General features: G+C 47.0%; 1 protein-coding gene across 2 annotated transcripts; it reads left to right on the forward strand.

The window, feature by feature from the left end:
* Positions 1–745: 745 nt before the first annotated feature.
* Tm6sf2 (transmembrane 6 superfamily member 2) lies at positions 746–11735 on the forward strand. 2 transcript variants are annotated; one of them, XM_004665918.2, is made up of 10 exons: positions 746–911; positions 2215–2318; positions 4290–4387; positions 4455–4558; positions 5372–5454; positions 6077–6201; positions 7499–7600; positions 7935–8027; positions 8777–8896; positions 11307–11735. In XM_004665918.2, exons 1-10 carry the CDS (start codon positions 817–819, stop codon positions 11514–11516), a joined length of 1134 nt encoding a protein of 377 aa, XP_004665975.1. In that variant the 5' UTR covers positions 746–816; the 3' UTR covers positions 11517–11735. The 2 variants fall into 2 exon arrangements, with proteins under 2 accessions (XP_004665975.1, XP_044987906.1); XM_045131971.1 differs by having other exon boundaries at positions 7935–8021.
* Positions 11736–16972: the final 5237 nt, after the last annotated feature.

Consider the following 16972-nt stretch of genomic DNA (forward strand, 5'->3'; position numbering starts at 1 on the left):
GAGATGCCCAGGGAACAAATTCTGCTAATTTGTCAGCCTAGAGCCCACAGGATGGAGCCCTGGGATCAGAGCAGAAGTTCCTCAAAATTCCATCTAGAATATATACACACACACACTTTTTTTGTTTTGTGATTAAGGTAGGGTTTCACACTAGTCCAGGCTGACCTGGAATTCACTATGTAGCCTCAGGGTGGTCTCAAACTCAGAGATCCTCCTACCTCTGCCTCCCAAGTCCAAGTGCTGGGATTTAAGGCGTGCGCCACCACGCCCTGCCTCCACCCCCGCATATATATATAATGTGGTTTTGGTTTTTATTTTGAGGTAGGGTTTTGCTGACCTGGAATTCAATATGTAGCCTCAGGGTGGCCTTGAACTCACAGGGATTCTCCTTCCTCCTGAGTGCTGAGGTTGGGACCAAAGGCGTGCGCTGCCGCTCCGGGCTTGGGTTCTAGCTTTAAACAGAAGGAGAAACTAAGCAGCAGAATTGGGGGATGGGGGCCTACAAATGGGGCGGGTCAGCGGTTAGGGGCGGGACGAGGTGGTGGCCGGCCAGTAATGGGACGAAGAGCTGGGAAGCTGGATAGGGCTAGGGGCGGGGCGAGTGGCTGCAGATGCAGGGCAGCGACGATGGGAGGGGTGGGGCTGGGCGAAGGGCGGGCACCCGGTGCGCTGGGCGGTCGCTATGGCCACTGGCCCTAGGCGACCTTTGCACGGGGCGGGTCCCCGACAGACGGAGCCCAGACTTGCTGCCATCCAGAAGCCGTGAGTACCGGAGGCTTCGCCAAGGGTCCGAGCCGGGGTGCCGGTACCTCTGCCATGGATATCCCGCCGCTGGCCGGCAAGACCGCGGCGCTGTCGCTCGGTGCCTTGCCGGTGTCCTACGCGCTCAACCACATCTCGGCGCTCTCGCAGTGCGTACGGGGAGGACCGCAGGGCTGGAGGGAGGATGCGGGGTGGCCGAGCCAGGGAGGGCGGGGCCCGCGGCGCCCATCTAAGCCGCAGTCCCCTTTTCCGCTTGCTGAACCCAGGAAGTGCCTAGGCGAAAGAGATGGGGAGTAGCAGGACCCCACACAGGGCAGGGCTTTGGGCGTTTCCGGACTATTCCACGGATGCGCCCCGCACAGGTTCCAAAGTCGCCAAGGGTCAAAGTATTGTCCCAGATAAGGCCCCAGTAACCCAACTCTTGGCTGGCACACACGCCCTGCTCCATCGCCTGTCACACAGTAAATTTCCCCTACATGTGGTGACTGTCCCTATTTCAGTCTCCTATCATTAGTTCCCAGCTTGGGGAGGGGGCTCGTCTGACAAGCCCTTGGCACGTCAAACTTTCACCAAAATTGTGGGCAAGAATTTCAAGTTCTGTGGTCTCAACTGACTACTGTAATTGTAATGGTTGGAGAAGGTGGAGACTTGGCTAGTGTGAGAGAATTGAAGGACAGTCTTGACCTGTGATTCTGGACACCCTCTCTGTGTCTTGGCTTGGCCAGTTGTATTGGGAGAAGCTCAAAGGCTTGGCTTCTGTTATCTATGCCACTGGCTGACTTACCAGGTTGGTGGGGGCAGATCCAGGCATGGGTAGGGTGGAGCCGATTTGAACTTTAGCTGAGAGGAAGTGGATGCCTCAGACTGGGAGCACCTAGAGACACCCCCACACACACATTATACTGGGGAGGGGGTACACATCTTTAATCTCAGCACTCAGGAGGCTATATGGTAGGAGGCTTGCCATGAGTTCTAGGCCAGTCTGGGGCTACAGAGTGAGTTCCAGATCAACCTAGAATAGAGCAAGACTTTACTCTGAAAAAAGAAGAAAAGGAGAGACCCTCCATGTGGGAGATGAAGCTGGTCACAGGCAGGCTAGACTTGCTAAGTGACTGGTTGGGAATCAGGAAGGACTTCCAGGAAGAGGAGCAAAGCAATGTAAATGGACCATAAAGAATGAGCAGGAGTTTGCTGATCAGAAAAGAAACTTAGGGGCCAGAGATGAAACTCAGTGATGGGAGAAGAGGCAGGAAGGAACTTCTGTAAGCATTTTCTGGTAGAGAGAAACCTTAGCAAGAAGCTGCGGGTGGGAAAGTGCTATTGCAAAGAACATCATTGGTGGCAGACAACTGTGTTAGCTTTCTTTCCCAGTGCTTGCTGAAGGCTGCTCTTCCCAGGAGAATAGGGTGAGGCCTTTCATGGGCTGGCCTCACTCACTTGGCTTCTTCTCAGGCCTGTGTGGGTGGTACTGATCAGCGCTTTGATCCTGGGTCTGCTCTTCCTGGCCATTTACAGCCTGTCTCGTGGTGAGATAAACCATGATCCACTCTATGCCGGTGAGTCACTGTGAGTTAGTGGGGATGGCTGAGGGGACCAAGCAAGGACCTTCACCCTTTGACTTGGAGCTGCCTTCAGCAGCATAACTTTAAGCCCCATTAGGTTGGAGCCAACCTCATCAGACTTGAATCTCTGGAGAGCATCAATTATGCCTTCTCCGGCAGACTAGGAGCTCCAGAAACACTATGCCCTTCCCAGCATATATGTTGCCCAGGATAGCATTTAAATCCTGATCCTTCTGCCTCCACCACCCAAGCTGGGATAGTTGGCATGTGCTCAAAATGAGGAACCATGCACAGCTCGAAATGAGGAACTTATGAGGCCTCAGACCATGCCTCCTCCATCAGACATGCAGAATGAGGTCCTGTAACCTTGCCTGGAGTGTCAGCCTGCACCTACTCTTTCAAGCACAGCTTTATCCTTGAACTAAACTCCCAGTGTGGTAGCACAGACCTATAAACCCAGCATTTGAGAAGCTGAGGCAGGAAGATTGTCATAAGTTTGAGGCCACCCTGGACTACAGAATAAGTTCAGGTTAGACTGGGCTAGTGTGAGACCCTGCCTCAAAAAATTCTAAACAGTGCTGGAGAGATGGCTTAGTGGTTAAGGCGCTTGCCTGCAAAACCTAACAACTGGGGTTCGATTCCCCAGTACCCACATAAAACCAGATGCAGTGGCCCATGCATTTGGAGTTCATTTGCAGGAGCTGGAGGCCCTGGCATGCCTATTCTCTCTGTGTCTTGTCTCTATCTCTCTCAGTGTGCAAATAAATAAAAATATTTAAAAAAAATAGAAAACAGGGCTGGAGAGATGGCTTAATCATTAAGACACTTGCCTGCAAAGCCAAAGGACCCAGGTTTGATTCCCCAGGCCCCATGTAAGCCAGATGCACAAGGTAGTGCATACATCTGGAGTTCATCTGCAGTGACTGGAGGCCCTGGCACACTTATTCTTTGTATATATCTCCCCCCCCTCCTTCACATAAATAAATAAAAATAACTTTTTTAAAAAAAATCCAAAATAAACAACAATAACAACACAAATGCAAAACAAAGGCTTGGGGAGGTAGTTCAGTGATTAAAGGTGCTTGCTTGCAAATCTGCTGGCCCAGATTCAATTCTCCAGCACCTACATAAAACAGCGACCACACATCTATGATTCCAGTGTAGCTAGGCAGTAGGAGGCAGAGCCAGCGAATCCAAAACTCATGGGTCAGCTAATCTGACATTTGTTTGCAGTCTGGCAGTTCATTTTGGTAAAAGACTCTATCTCAATGAAGGTGGAGGATAGACACCTCAAAGTTGTCCTCTGACCCCCACCAGGACCACGGCACATGTGCCCATACACATAGATACAAATAAATGAATAAAAATTTAAAAATAAAATAAATCCTTCCTTTAAGAAAAGAGACAACAGGGCTGGAGAGATGGCTTAGCCATTAAGGCACTTGCCTGCAAAGCCAAAGGATCCAGGTTTGATTCCCTTGAGACCCACATAAGCCAGATGCACAAGGTGGTGCATATATCTAGATTTCATTTGCAGTGACTGGAGGACCTGGCATGCCCATTCTCTCTCTCTCCCTCCCTCTCAAATAAATAAATAAAATATTTTAAAAATAAACATAAAAAAGACAACAGGGCTGGAGAGATGGTTTAGTGCTTTAGGCATTTGTTTGCAAAGCCAAAGAACCCAGGTTTGATTTCCCAGAATCCATGTAAGCCAGGAGCACAAGGTGGCACGTGCATCTGGAGTTTGTTTGCAGGGCTAGAGGCACTGGCGTGTCCATTCTGTATCTTTCTGCTTCTTTCTCAAATAAATAAATAAAGTATTTTTAAAAAGACAATGAAAGGGAAAAAAAACAAGATTACCTAAGCCTGCATAGGCCCAACTTTGTCTTGGGAGGGGCCATCTTTAGTCCCTCCCATACTCATCCCCACCTACCTGCCTGGTCCTGCTCACTTTCCCTGCAGTCTTCACCATCTTCGCCTTCACCTCAGTGGTGGACCTGGTCATCGCACTCCAGGAAGATGGCTACGTTGTGGGCTTCATGGAGATTTACACCAAGGAGGTAGGTGGCGGGTGGCCAGGGTTGCTCTGAACCTTATGTACACCTGAGCCTTGCACCTGCCCCACAGGGTGAGCCCTATCTGCGCACAGCACATGGCATCTTCATCTGCTACTGGGATGGCATGGTGCACTACCTCTTCTACCTGGCCATGGCAGGTGCCATCTGCAAAAGGTGAGAGACAGCAGAGTGGTGCAGGTGTCTGGAGAGGTCCCAGGTCACAATGGAGGTAGAAGTATCTGTGGGAATCCAAAATCCTGCCCCACCTCTAGGGATGGCTAGAAGGTCCTAGAAATGGTAGGTGTAGTTTGTATCAGGCTTGGGTTCTGTCTCCAGTGCTTACCAGGCACTTGCCATCTTAAGCTACAAAAAAACAAAATTTTTAAAAGAGGGGGCACAGCTGGAGAGATGGCTTAGCAATTAAGGCACTTGCCTGAGAAACTTAAGGATCCAGGTTCTATTCCCAAGGACCCACATAAGCCATGTGGCACATGCATCTGGAGTTTGTTTGTAGTGGCTGGAGGCCCTGGAGCACCCATTCTCTCTCTCTCAAATAAATGAAAAACATTTTTAAAAGTTGATGGTGGCACATGCCTTTAATCCCAGCACGCGGGAGGCAGAGGTAGTAGAATCACTGTGAGTTAGAGCTACTACATAGTGAATTTTAGGTCAGCCTGGGCTAGAATGTGACCCTACCTTGAACCCCCCCCCAAAAAAGTTGGGCATGGTGGCACACCCCTTTAATCCTAGCACTCAGGAGGCAGATGTAGGAGGATTGTCATGAGTTCAAGGCCACCCTGAGACTATGTAGAAAATTCTAGATCAGTCTGAGCTAGAGTGAGGCCCTACCTTAAGGAAAAAAAAAAAAAGAACAAAGAAAAGCACTGGAGAAGGGCCTGGAACTGAAGAGCCAGGACTGGCCTTCAGCCCTGGCTAGGGCTTGAAATGGGTCACCTGCCCACAGCCACTCCTCCATCCACTTCCCAGGAAAAGATACCGGAACCTTGGACTGTACTGGTTGGGGTCCTTCGCCATGAGCATACTGGTTTTCCTCCCAGGAAACATACTTGGTAAAGACTCTGCTTCCCAGACTCCCACCCTCCTGTGATCATTTCCCTACATCTGGAAGCTGCCTATGAGGCCCTCCTTCCCTTCTTAATGTTGCCAGGTACTCAGTGTCCCTGTGCCTCTACATAACCAGCCTCTGCCAATAACCTAGCCTCTCATCCTATTTCCTCTTGGAGGTCAGAGCACCCCACATTAATTCATCTTCTTCCCTAGGATACTAGCCTCCATTCACAGGGATTGATCTTGATATAGATGAGAGTTCTAGGGTGGCTTCTAGAGACAGTGATAGCCTTGTAAGTAGGTGTTGGGAGGTGGAGAATAGATGACAGCCCTAATGTTGGGATGGCTGTAGAAATACTCTGCAAGGCAAACATCCAAAATGTGTTCATGGGAAACCCACTGGAGTATTAGAGCTGTATGCAGAAGGTAAGCCAAGGCAAGCTAGGCTGAGGGGCATGCATATCATCTTGTGGGCACTGGGAAGCCATGGAGGTTGTGCAAGCCTGAGCAAGGTAGCATTTGTGAACCAAGATATCAAGGCAGGAGACTGGCCTGACCAAGTTAATGGGTATAGCTAGGGTTGGAGATCCTTGCTGAGTGATATCCTCTCTCTCAAAACGGCAGGCAAATACAGTTCAGAGATCAGACCTGCCTTCTTCCTCGCCATCCCATACGTGCTGGTCCCATGCTGGGCCGGCATAAGGATCTTCAATCAGTCTCGGGCACTAACCTGCTATGCCACAAGCATGGTGAGTGCCTCATGTCTCACACCAGACACCCTGCCTGGTTTGTAATGGTTTTGATCAAAGTCTTTGTCTCAAGCTTGGCATGCTGGTCCAGAACTGAGGAGGTTAAGGCAGGAGGACTGCCACAAGTTTGAGGCTAGCATGGGCTACACAGTGAGAACCTGTCTCAAAAACTCAAGGGCTGATAGCAGTTAAGGTACATGCCTATGAAGCCTAAGGACCCAGGTTCGATTCTCCATGTCCCACGTAAGCCAGCTGCACATGGTGGCGCATGTGTCTGGAGTTCATTTGCAGTGGCTAGAGGCCCTGACATGCCCATTCTCACTCTCTCTGTCTCTCCCCCTTTCTCTCTGTCTAATAAGTAAATAAAAAATAAATCTTTAAAAAAAAACTCCGAAAATCCAGGTGTGGTGACGCACACCTTTAATCCCTGCACTCAGGAGGCAGAGGTAGGAGGATCGCCGTGAGTTCGAAGCCACCCTGAGACTCCATAGTGAATTCCAGGTCAGCCTGGGCTAGAGTGAGACCCTACCTCAAATAACAAAAAAAAAAAAAAATCCAGGGCTGAGCTAGAGAGATAGCTTAGTTGTTAGGGCACTTGCCTGTGAAGCTTAAGGACCCATGTTTGACTCCTCAGATCCCATGTAAGCCAGACGCACAAGGTCATGCAAGTGCAAAGTCTCACATGTGCACAAGTTGGTGCACATATCTGTAATTGGATTACAGTGGCTGGAGACCCTGGTGTGCCAATTCTCTCCCTCTCTCTCTTTTGCATAAAAAGAGCAGCCTGTTGGGCTTGCCTCAAAGGGCTGAGCTAAAGAGTTGGCTTAGCTGTTAAGACATTCTCATGGGAAGCCTAAGGACCCAGGTTGGATTCCCTAGAACCTGCATAAGACAGAAGCACATGGTAGCACATGTGTCTGGAGCTCATTTGCAGTGTATAGAGGCCCTGGTGTTCCCATTCCTTCTTGCTTTCTCCCTCTTTCTCATAAATAAATACAAATAAAATCTTTGCCAAAAAACCCACAAGGACTAATTAAAGGCAAAGCTCAGCAACAGTAGGCTAGAATCCCAGTGAGGGAGGGGGCGTGACTGGGAGGTGGAGCCCCGCCTACAATCCCAGTGATGAGGGGTCGTGGCCTGGTTGTAGAACCTAGGCCAGAATCTAGTTAGGAGGCGGCATGACTTAGTGTTACTCATTAGAAGGACCTTCTCTGTTGTCAGGAAAGAAGACAACATTTATTGAGCTTACTGGGATCTAGACCTTCCCATCTAGCTACAATTCTCTCCCATGGAGCAGGTACAGGAGGAACAGAGGAAAAGCCTCCTACAACGCCCAGCTGACCTGGCGCTCATCATATACCTCATCCTTGCTGCATTTTTCACCCTCTTCCGAGGCCTGGTGAGTCTGCTCTGGCCAGCCTCCTCTCTCCATGCTTAGTTTCTTTCCCAAGATCACTTCTCCCAAATTTATTGTGTCAGTTGCCTAAAGTACACAGTTCTTTTGTCTGATCACACAAGGAGGATCCCCAGCAACTCTAACCTGAGTGGTTCCTGACAAAGGCCTATTTTCTGTAACTCTTTTCTCAGTTCTCATATCTGTGGATTTCCAGAGAGTGAGAACCAGGGCTGAGTGAGGCCAGATCAAGGGATTTGGACCCTGATTGGGAGGTTGGGTAAGGAAGTTTTCTGGAAGAGGGTGGTTTGAGGTTGGTGTGGTGATCTGTGCACCCTAGGTGGTCCTCGACTGCCCCACAGATGCTTGCTTTGTCTACATCTACCAGTATGAGCCCTACCTTCGGGACCCTGTGGCCTATCCAAAGGTGCAGGTGAGAAGAAAGGTGGGAGGAAAGGGTCCCAGTGGGCCTAGGTCTCTTTGAAGTAGTTTCCAGATGTCCAGGTTAGACATGCAAATGTACATGTCTTCAGGTAGGGCTTCAAGGACGCCAGTATGCCTGGGCCTCCTCTCTTGGCATGACTCCCCTGGCAGGTGGCCGAGGCAGCTCCACCCTCCTCCCCTCAGCCACTGCTGGGGAATGTGAGAATTTAAGCACATGTTTCAGGCAAAGTTCTCCAACTGGCCCACCCTGGATCACATGCCCTCATCAGTCATAACAACCTTGGGAATGCAACATTCTTTTTTTTAAAAACTTTATTTAATTTTTAATTTTTTATTAACACTTTCCATGATTATAAAAAAAAATCCCCAGCCGGGCGTGGTGGCGCACACCTTTAATCCCAGCACTCGGGAGGCAGAGGTAGGAGGATCGCCATGAGTTCAAGGCCACCCTGAGACTACAGAGTTAATTCCAGGTCAGCCTGGACCAGAGTGAGACCCTACCTCGAAAAACCAAAAAAAAAAAAAAAAAAAAAATACCATGGTAATTCCCTCCCTCACCCGCCCTCCCCCCCGGAATGCAACATTCTGATTGTCCAGATCAGGGTCCCATGTCATCTCTAAGAGGGCGGACTCAGTGTGTATATCTCCCAGGGTGAGTGTCCATGTGCAGACACCTCTCCCTGAGGGTCTTAGGAGACAAGCACAGAAGGTGATCTCATAGGTTGTGGTCCCCACCAGATGCTGATGTATCTCTTCTACGTCCTGCCCTTCTACGGCCTGGCTGCCTACGCCCTCACCTTCCCTGGCTGCTCCTGGCTTCCAGACTGGGCCTTGGTGTTTGCTGGTGCCATTGGCCAGGTGAGGGATAAATGGGTATGAAAGGGAGGTGTTTTCTGCCCACCCACCAACTGCTTTTGTATTCAACCTGGGCAGCACACTGATGGGCCTCCAAATAGGCCCATTGCCCCAGAATCCGGGAGAGGCAGACAGCCATAGATAACCCTCAAGGGTCAGAACTGGAGAGAAGAGCCTGGGGTGTGGCTCAGTGGTAGGGTGCATGCATGTGCAGGAGTGTAGGTTCCATTACCCAGAACTGAAAAACCAAAGCAAACAAAAACCTGGAAGGATCTGGGAGTGGTCGTGCACACCTTTAACCTCAGTAGAGGTTGGAGGATCACAGTGAATTCAAGGCCAGTCTGGGACTACATAGTGAATTCCAGGTCAGCCTGGGCTAGAGAGAGACCCTACTCTGAAATAACCAAGAAAGGACTTGGGGTGGGGGTAGAGAGATGGCTTAGAGGTTAAGGTGCTTGCCTGCAAAACCAAAGGATTCCGGTTCAATTCCCCAGGGCCCACATAAGCCAGATGCACAAAGGGGTATACGTATCTGGAGTTCGTTTGCAGTGGCTAGAGGCCCTGGCATGCCCATATTCTCTCTCTCTCTCTTTCTCTCTCTACCTGCCTATTTCTGTAGCTCTCTCACTCTCTCAAATAAATAAAAATAAATAAAAATATTTTTTTAAAAGGCCTGGGGAGTTGGCTCAGTGGTAAAGACTTGCCTGCAAAGCCTAAGGACCAGGGTTCAATTTCCCAGTACCCACGTAAAGCTAGATGTACTAGTGGCACATGCATCTGGAGTTTGTTTGCAGTGGCTAGAGGCCCTAGCACACCCATTCTCTCTCTTTCAAATTAATTAATTAATTAAATATATATTTTTTTAACCTGGAAGGAAGGGAGCTGGGCATGGTGGCGCATGCCTTTAATCCCAGCACTCAGAGGCAGAGGTAGAGGGATCGCCATGAGTTCAAGGCCAGCCTGGGTCAGAGTAAGACCCTACCTTGAAAAACCAAAACCAACCAAACAAACAAAACACTTGGAAGGAAGGGCTGGAGAGATGGCTTAGCAGTTAAGTGCTTGCCTGTGAAGCCTAAGGACCCTGGCTCGAGGCTCGATTCTCCAGGACCCACGTAAGCCAGATGCCCAAGGTGGCGCATGCATCTGGAGTTCTTTAGCACTGGCTGGAGGCCCTGGAGTGCCCATTCCCTCTCCATCTACCTGCCTCTTTCTGTCTCTGTCAAATAAATAAATAAATAAACAAAAATAAAAAGAAATAAAATAAAAAGGAAAGAGGAGAAAAACTGAGAGGAATTGCAGAGGAGAAAGGTTTTCTAGAAACAGGCACAGAGGCTACACAGCTTTGACGCATGAGCTCTCCAGGCAGGGAAGGGCATCCAAGAACAGGAACAGCATAAGCAAATGCTGCAAGGCTGGGAATGATTTAGCAGAGCTATAATTCAGGTAAAGACAGAGACAATGCCAGAGTGGTGCTGCAGGCCTGGAATCCCAATACTAGGGAGACAGGAGGGTCCCTGGGCCTCCCTGGTTAGCCAATCTATTCCAACTGGTGAGTTTCTGACCAATGAGAGACCTTGTTCCTCAGAATGACACCTCCACACATATTCACACACATGCATTAAAATGAAAATATAAGCCGGGCATGGTGGCACACGCCTTTAATCCCAGCACTCGGGAGGCAGAGGTAGGAGGAGTTCAAGGCCGCCCTGAGACTACAGAGTTAATTCCAGGTCAGCCTGGACCAGAGTGAGACCTTACCTCGAAAAACCAAAAAAAAAAAAAAAAAGAAAAAGAAAATATAAGGGCTGGAGAGATGGCTTAGTGGTTAAGGCACTTGCCTGCAAAGCCAAAGGACCCAGGTTTGATTCCCCAGAACTCATGTAAGACAGATGCACAAAGGGACTCAAGCATCTGGAGTTCATTCGCAGTTGCGGGAGGCCCTGACATGCCCATTCTTTCTGTCCCTCTCTACCTGCTTCTCACTCTCGCTCTCAAATAAATTTAAAAAATAAATTTTAGAAAAGACTGGAAAAAAAAAAGATAGAGACAAGAAAAACTGGGAGCTGGATCCTGAAGACTTTGGACTCTGGCTTCTGAAGCATGTGCTGAGGGGTAATGGGAAGCTTTGAAAGGTGTTTAGCAGTAAGAGCCTAGTCAGAGCTATTTTGGGGTTCCTAGTAGGAAGAGAAAAAGCTTGGACCCAGACCAGATCAGTAGGACCCAGGAAGGCATCTGTGGAGGGAAACAGCAGCCAGGAGGAGGAAGAGCAGGTACCAGATTACAGACAGGAATATTTCAGATGCATCCAGGGAAGGGGACAGGTTGGTCTACTAAGACCAGAGAGCAAGGGCCCTCGGGGCTCTGCCGGTTGGGTGGGATGTCACTTTCACTCTTCCTTCTGCATGGACACCAGGCACAATTTGCCCACATGGGTGCTTCTATGCATCTGCGTACACCCTTCACCTACCGAGTGCCAGATGACACCTGGGCCTGCTTCTTCTTGAGCAACCTGTTGTTCGCGCTGGGCCCACAGCTACTGGCCCTCCGCTGCCTGTGGCGGCCGGCCTTCTTCCTGCCCCGGCCACACGATGCACCCCAGGCCCACCTGAAGAAACAGCAGTGAACAATCCCGGCTTGAGACCGCTCAGCAGCCTTGCCCTGCAAGGATGGGTGGGTGGCTCTTTCAGCAACCAGAGGAGGATGTCCCCAGATCCTCATAGAGCCACATACAATATCACCATGCCCCCTAAAGTCCATGTGGACTCTTCTGCTCCTTCCAGAATTTATCTATCATCCCTCACCCTGTCCTGAGGGTTCTTTAAATAAAAGTCTTTCTGATGTCTAGACTGTCTGCCTGTTTTAGGGAGCTGGGGTAAGGACCCCACAACCACTGCCATTGTGGCTATTGAGAGAGCAGCAGACATCAGGTATGTGAACAAACTGTCTTCCAGATGGAGAAACTGAGGCTCAGAAGGGTCCAGATACCCATATAAGGGTCACATTCGAAAAAGAGTCACTGCTGTCCCAGCAAGTAGAGTACAACTAACTACATGTCTGTGGCTCCTGAGTTTTCCATTGTCCGAAACTGTAGGATTCCATATGATTTATTTGCATCATCTTAGATTTTGATTAGCCCTCCTTCCACCTTTCCTTTACTCAATTCATTTAGCTTTTAAGAGTTGCAAATCTTGGTGGGCATGGTGATGCATGCCTTTTATCCCAGCACTCCGGGGGCAGAGGTAGAAGGATCACTGTGGGTTTGAGGCCAGCCTGGGACTACATATTGAATTCCAGGTCAGCCTGGGCTAGAGTGAAACCCTATCTCGAAAAACAAAAATCAAAAAAAAAAGTGCTAAATCTCATAAAAAATATAAGAAAGCTAGACATGGTGATGCACACCTTTAATCCCAGCACTCTGGAGGCAGAGGTAGGAGGATCACCATGAGTTCGAGGTCAACCTGAGACTACATAGTGAGTTCCAGTTTAGCCTGGGCTAAAGTGAAACCCTACTTCAAAAAAAAAAAAGTAGGGCTGGAGATATGGCTTAGCGGTTAAGTGCTTGCCTGTGAAGCCTAAGGACCCCGGTTTGAGGCTCAGTTCCCCAGGTCCCATGTTTGCCAGATGCACAAGGGGGCGCGCGCGTCTGGAGTTCGTTTACAGAGGCTGGAAGCCCTGGCGCACCCATTCTCTCTCTCTCTTTCTATCTGTCTTTCTCTCTGTGTCTGTCGCTCTCAAATAAATAAATAAATAAAAATTTAAAAAAAGTATATATGTATGTATATATATGTGTGTGTGTGTGTGTGTTTGTATGTGTGTAAATATTATATAAAGGTATCCCCATTCTGATGAGCTTTAAATATTGTAAAATTTTGAAAATTGTAAAGCCTTGCAAACTACCTAAAGATTTTCTTAATGTGTTTTTTCTCTTGAAAGAAAAAAATTAAAGGCTATTTTTATTTATTTACTTTTCAATGTAGGGGTCTCACTATAGCTCAGACTGACCTGGAACTCACTCTGTTGTCCCAGGCTGGCCTCAAGCTCAGAGGGATCCTACCTTTGCGTCCCAAGTGCTGGGATTAAAGACATGCGCCACCATACCTAGCTAAAACCCTGTAATTTTAAGATGGCTTCTGTCTTGTTCATGCTGGTTTTGCTGGGTGGTTATCACCGAGGTTATAATTTCCATCTTATAAAAGGTGACTTTGTCATTGTGACTTTGTTTTCAGGAAACTGAAAAAGTTCCCCATATCCTAGAGAAAACTGCTATATACAAACAATGTTAATATGGTCTATCTAAGCTTCATATATTCCAACAGTCATAAATATTGCTTCATGACAAGCTATAAAATGGTTCAATGGTTAAAGATATTTATTTTAAAAATTACTTTGTGTCTGTCATCTCTAATATATGTTAAAAATCAGGCTAGCTTAACTCAACAATGGCCAGATTTGACTTTATTCTTAAGCTATGTATAATCAGTTTCAGTCAAGGTTTTAAGTGAGTTCATTGCCATATATATATATATAGAGAGAGAGAGAGAGAGATAGATAGATAGATAGATAGATAGATAGATAGATAGATAGATAGATACTTAAGACATGGATGTTTTGCTTCCAGTTTGTGGAGTAATTGGTACCTACATAGGTATACAGACTAGTCAAAGTTGTTTTCAAACACACATGACAAGTTTTTATGTTGTCTTATCTTTTCCTGACATACAATATCTAGATTAAATCAATTGGTTTAAAGTTATTGATAAAAAATAATTGATAAAATATTGCTTTCAGGGCTACTAAAATGTTCTGCCTGTACTTATGACTGACAGATACTTAAAAAGATAAAATGTGTATGTTTTCTATGTTCCAGATATAGCTTACACCTGACAACTATGCTTAAATACTAATCAAAATGATTTTAAACTATTGTGTCATTCTCTGTCCAGATCTGCTTTGCCAACCATATATATTTTGCACCTTTTTAAACTAAATCTGTCTTGCTAATCAGATAGGTACAGTCTGAGTGATTAATAACCATATGTAGAAGCCAAGGTCAATTGGAAACACTGGAGTTAAAAGGATTACCAATATTTTGGTTCCTGCTCCCAAGTCAGAAGGCTACAGGAGATGATAGGACACTTGCTAACCTCTAGCCTCTGGTAAGTCACCTGTCTTATTGATCAGAAAGGATATGGAGACCCAGAGATGAATTCCAAGTTGTTGTATCTGCAACAGAAGAGTCACATCAGAGGAAAATCAGTTTGCCAGGCCTCCCAAAAGAGGGAGGGCCACTTGATCTGCATGGCCTTGCCTTATCCTAGCAGATGACAATGCTGAGAGTCATAGAACTCTTCACAGGTCCCTAAGAGTGTATCCTACAGTGTCATTATTGACACTGTGTGTGTGTGTGTGTGTAGTTAATTTTGGCAGCCTGCGTGGTCTTAATTACCCAGTAAAAAATATATAACTACAAAATACTACAATATAAACAAAGACTCAGACTAATAGGCTCTCCTGTCTGATGCTGGCTTATAATACTAAACTCTAACAACTCATGTCTTCTGCCTCTGCCTGTCTCCGATTAGTCAGCCACTGCTGCCTTGAAATAAAAAATTCCAGTGCTGGAGAGTTAGATTAGTGGTCAAGGTGTTTGCCTGCAAAGTCAAAGGATCCCTGTTCAACTCTCCAGGACCCATGTAAGCCAGATACACAAGGGGGCACATGCATCTGGAGTTCATATGCAGTGCCTGGAGGACCTGGTGCGCCCATTCTCTCTCTTTCCCTCTGCCTCTTTCTCTCTCTCAAATAAATAAATAAATAAAAATTTTAAAAAATGCAAAAATTATCCTCACTGGTTAGGTGTACCTGATAGTTATTGATTTGTATTAGTCCAATCAATCCTTGATATGTTTATTAAAGGAGGTATATCACTAAGGATAGATCTCAGACCCCAATCCTAACTTGTAAAAACAAGTTAGAATTCTAGCTGTTTGTACTGGCTGATGTGAGGGGTGCTGGTTGTTTGAAGGTGTCTTTTTGAGATAAACCAGATTCTTCTGCCACTGTTGGTGCTCCCTCAAATTTGTAACACAAGGGGACCCACATAACCTCAAAAAAAAAAACAAAAAAAAAAAAAAACAACTGGACTTATACCTATCAGTCAAAGGGTATAGATTCATCATGCCAGAGTTAAGGGGACAATGACCTCAGCTGACTGTAGCAGCTAACAAATTTCCAGGAACCCAGAGGTCCCTTCCAGGTCAAGCTCCAGAGGACACCTGCCCATGACTAAAAGACTATAGTCCTGCTCTAGTCACGCCGGAAGCTGACTAGTCTACACATGGCAGAAGTTTGAGGAATTCAATGTGAGATAAAAAATGGACATTATGTACACTGTGCCTGGTTAGGAAAATTATGTTAAAACATAAGGGATTATGACTGGGAAGATAATTGTTGCAGTCCAGTTCACATTGCTGGTAGAAATCACCCAACCAACAGCAACTTCTGGGAAAGAGATTTATTTTGGCTTACAGGCTTGAGGGGAAGCTCCATGATGGCAGGGAAAATGATGACATGAGCAGAGGGTGACATCACCTCCTAGCCAACATAAGGTGGACCATAGCAACAGGAGAGTGTGCCAAGCACTGGCATGGGGAAACTGGCTATAACATCCATAAGCCCGCCCCCAACATACACTCTCTCCAGGAGGCATTAATTCCCAAATATCCATCAGCTGGGAACCTAGCATTCAGAACACCTTAAGTTTATGGGGGACACCTGAATCAAACCACCACAATAAGAGAAATGGAAAATCATTGTAACAGTTAACTGCTAAGGAGCTTAAATTATCTCTGTCAGTAGCTAAAGGAATCCCAAAGAGGAAACTGGTATAACTAGTGTCTTTGTTCAATTGGTCCTCCTGGCTAACTACTCTTATCTCAGCTCCAGTGGACCCTGTATAACTTGTCTTACTTGCCTATAACAATTGGGCCACACATTTTCCGGGACATTACAAGTTTTGTATCCAGACATACAGAAACTGCTAAAATACTTGCTCTTTGTTAACATTATCAACCAATACAGCCAATGGGGGAAAAAAAAAAAAAAACCTATCAAAGATTTAATAAGGGACTTCCAGTTAAGATGGCAGTGTAGGAACCATGCCAAAGCAGCCTAGGGGGAAAAAAGCCAAAACACACACACACACACACACACACACACACACACACACACACACAAAGAAAAAAAAAAAAGCAAAACATACTCTTCTACTAAAAAGTGAGGTGTATAAGAAATTACCAATGGCAGCAGAGAATTAGGAGAGACCCAAAGCCCACATAGGCAGGCAGAAGTCACTCCAGCTGCGGCAGAACTAGGTCCGCGGGGCCACAACTGCAAGGCTCGGCTTGAGCCACAGAAAAAAAGCCAAGTGAAGGTATTTTCCACTCACATCAGAGCTCTTCCCAAACTCAAGAAACATGAAGGGAGAACGGCAGTGAACAATGGAGGGACAGATCACAAGGTAGAGGATCATGTGGACAAGGGAGAGAACTAGAGCCACCTTCCACAGCCTTCTCTTCCCCACTGCCAGCACAAGCACCAGAAATCAGAGGAAGGGAGATCACAGCACCCAGCACCTGTGAACAGAGCAGCGATCCAACCACCCAGCCAGCCTACTTGAACCCACAGCGCACGAAAGAGGGACCCAAGCAGGAGCGCAGCCTGAGACCAAAATCATACCAAAAGGTAGCTGGGATTACACGAGGTCAGTACCCACCAAATAAGTCTGGTATATAGGCCTGAGCAGGAAGTGCTAATTGCACATTCCATATCAGGATAAATTATATGTAAAATCTGATGGATGGTTGGATTTGCCATTCTTAAATAAGCTATATTTTGGGCCTGTTATTTGTTGCTTCTTGATTTATAGTGGTTTTGCTTCCTCTTCTGTTGTACATTTAATGAAGGGTCTCACTTGGTCACAAGCTGCCTTGGAACCCTCAAAAGACCAGAAATCTTAACCTCCTTGTTGACAGGATTAAGGGTGTAGGACACCACACACTCTAAGGGACAAATACTCTG

Source organism: Jaculus jaculus, chromosome 1 (genome assembly GCF_020740685.1).
Source record: "Jaculus jaculus isolate mJacJac1 chromosome 1, mJacJac1.mat.Y.cur, whole genome shotgun sequence".
Lineage (NCBI taxonomy): Eukaryota > Metazoa > Chordata > Mammalia > Rodentia > Dipodidae > Jaculus > Jaculus jaculus.

Bases quoted from the DNA above. Each gene is read 5' to 3' on its own strand.
- Tm6sf2 (XM_004665918.2), top strand. From the start codon at position 817: ATGGATATCCCGCCGCTGGCCGGCAAGACCGCGGCGCTGTCGCTCGGT. The intron at 2,319-4,289 runs GTGAGTCACTGT...CTTTCCCTGCAG, and splicing joins CCATGATCCACTCTATGCCG to TCTTCACCATCTTCGCCTTC. The intron at 6,202-7,498 runs GTGAGTGCCTCA...CCCATGGAGCAG, and splicing joins CCTGCTATGCCACAAGCATG to GTACAGGAGGAACAGAGGAA.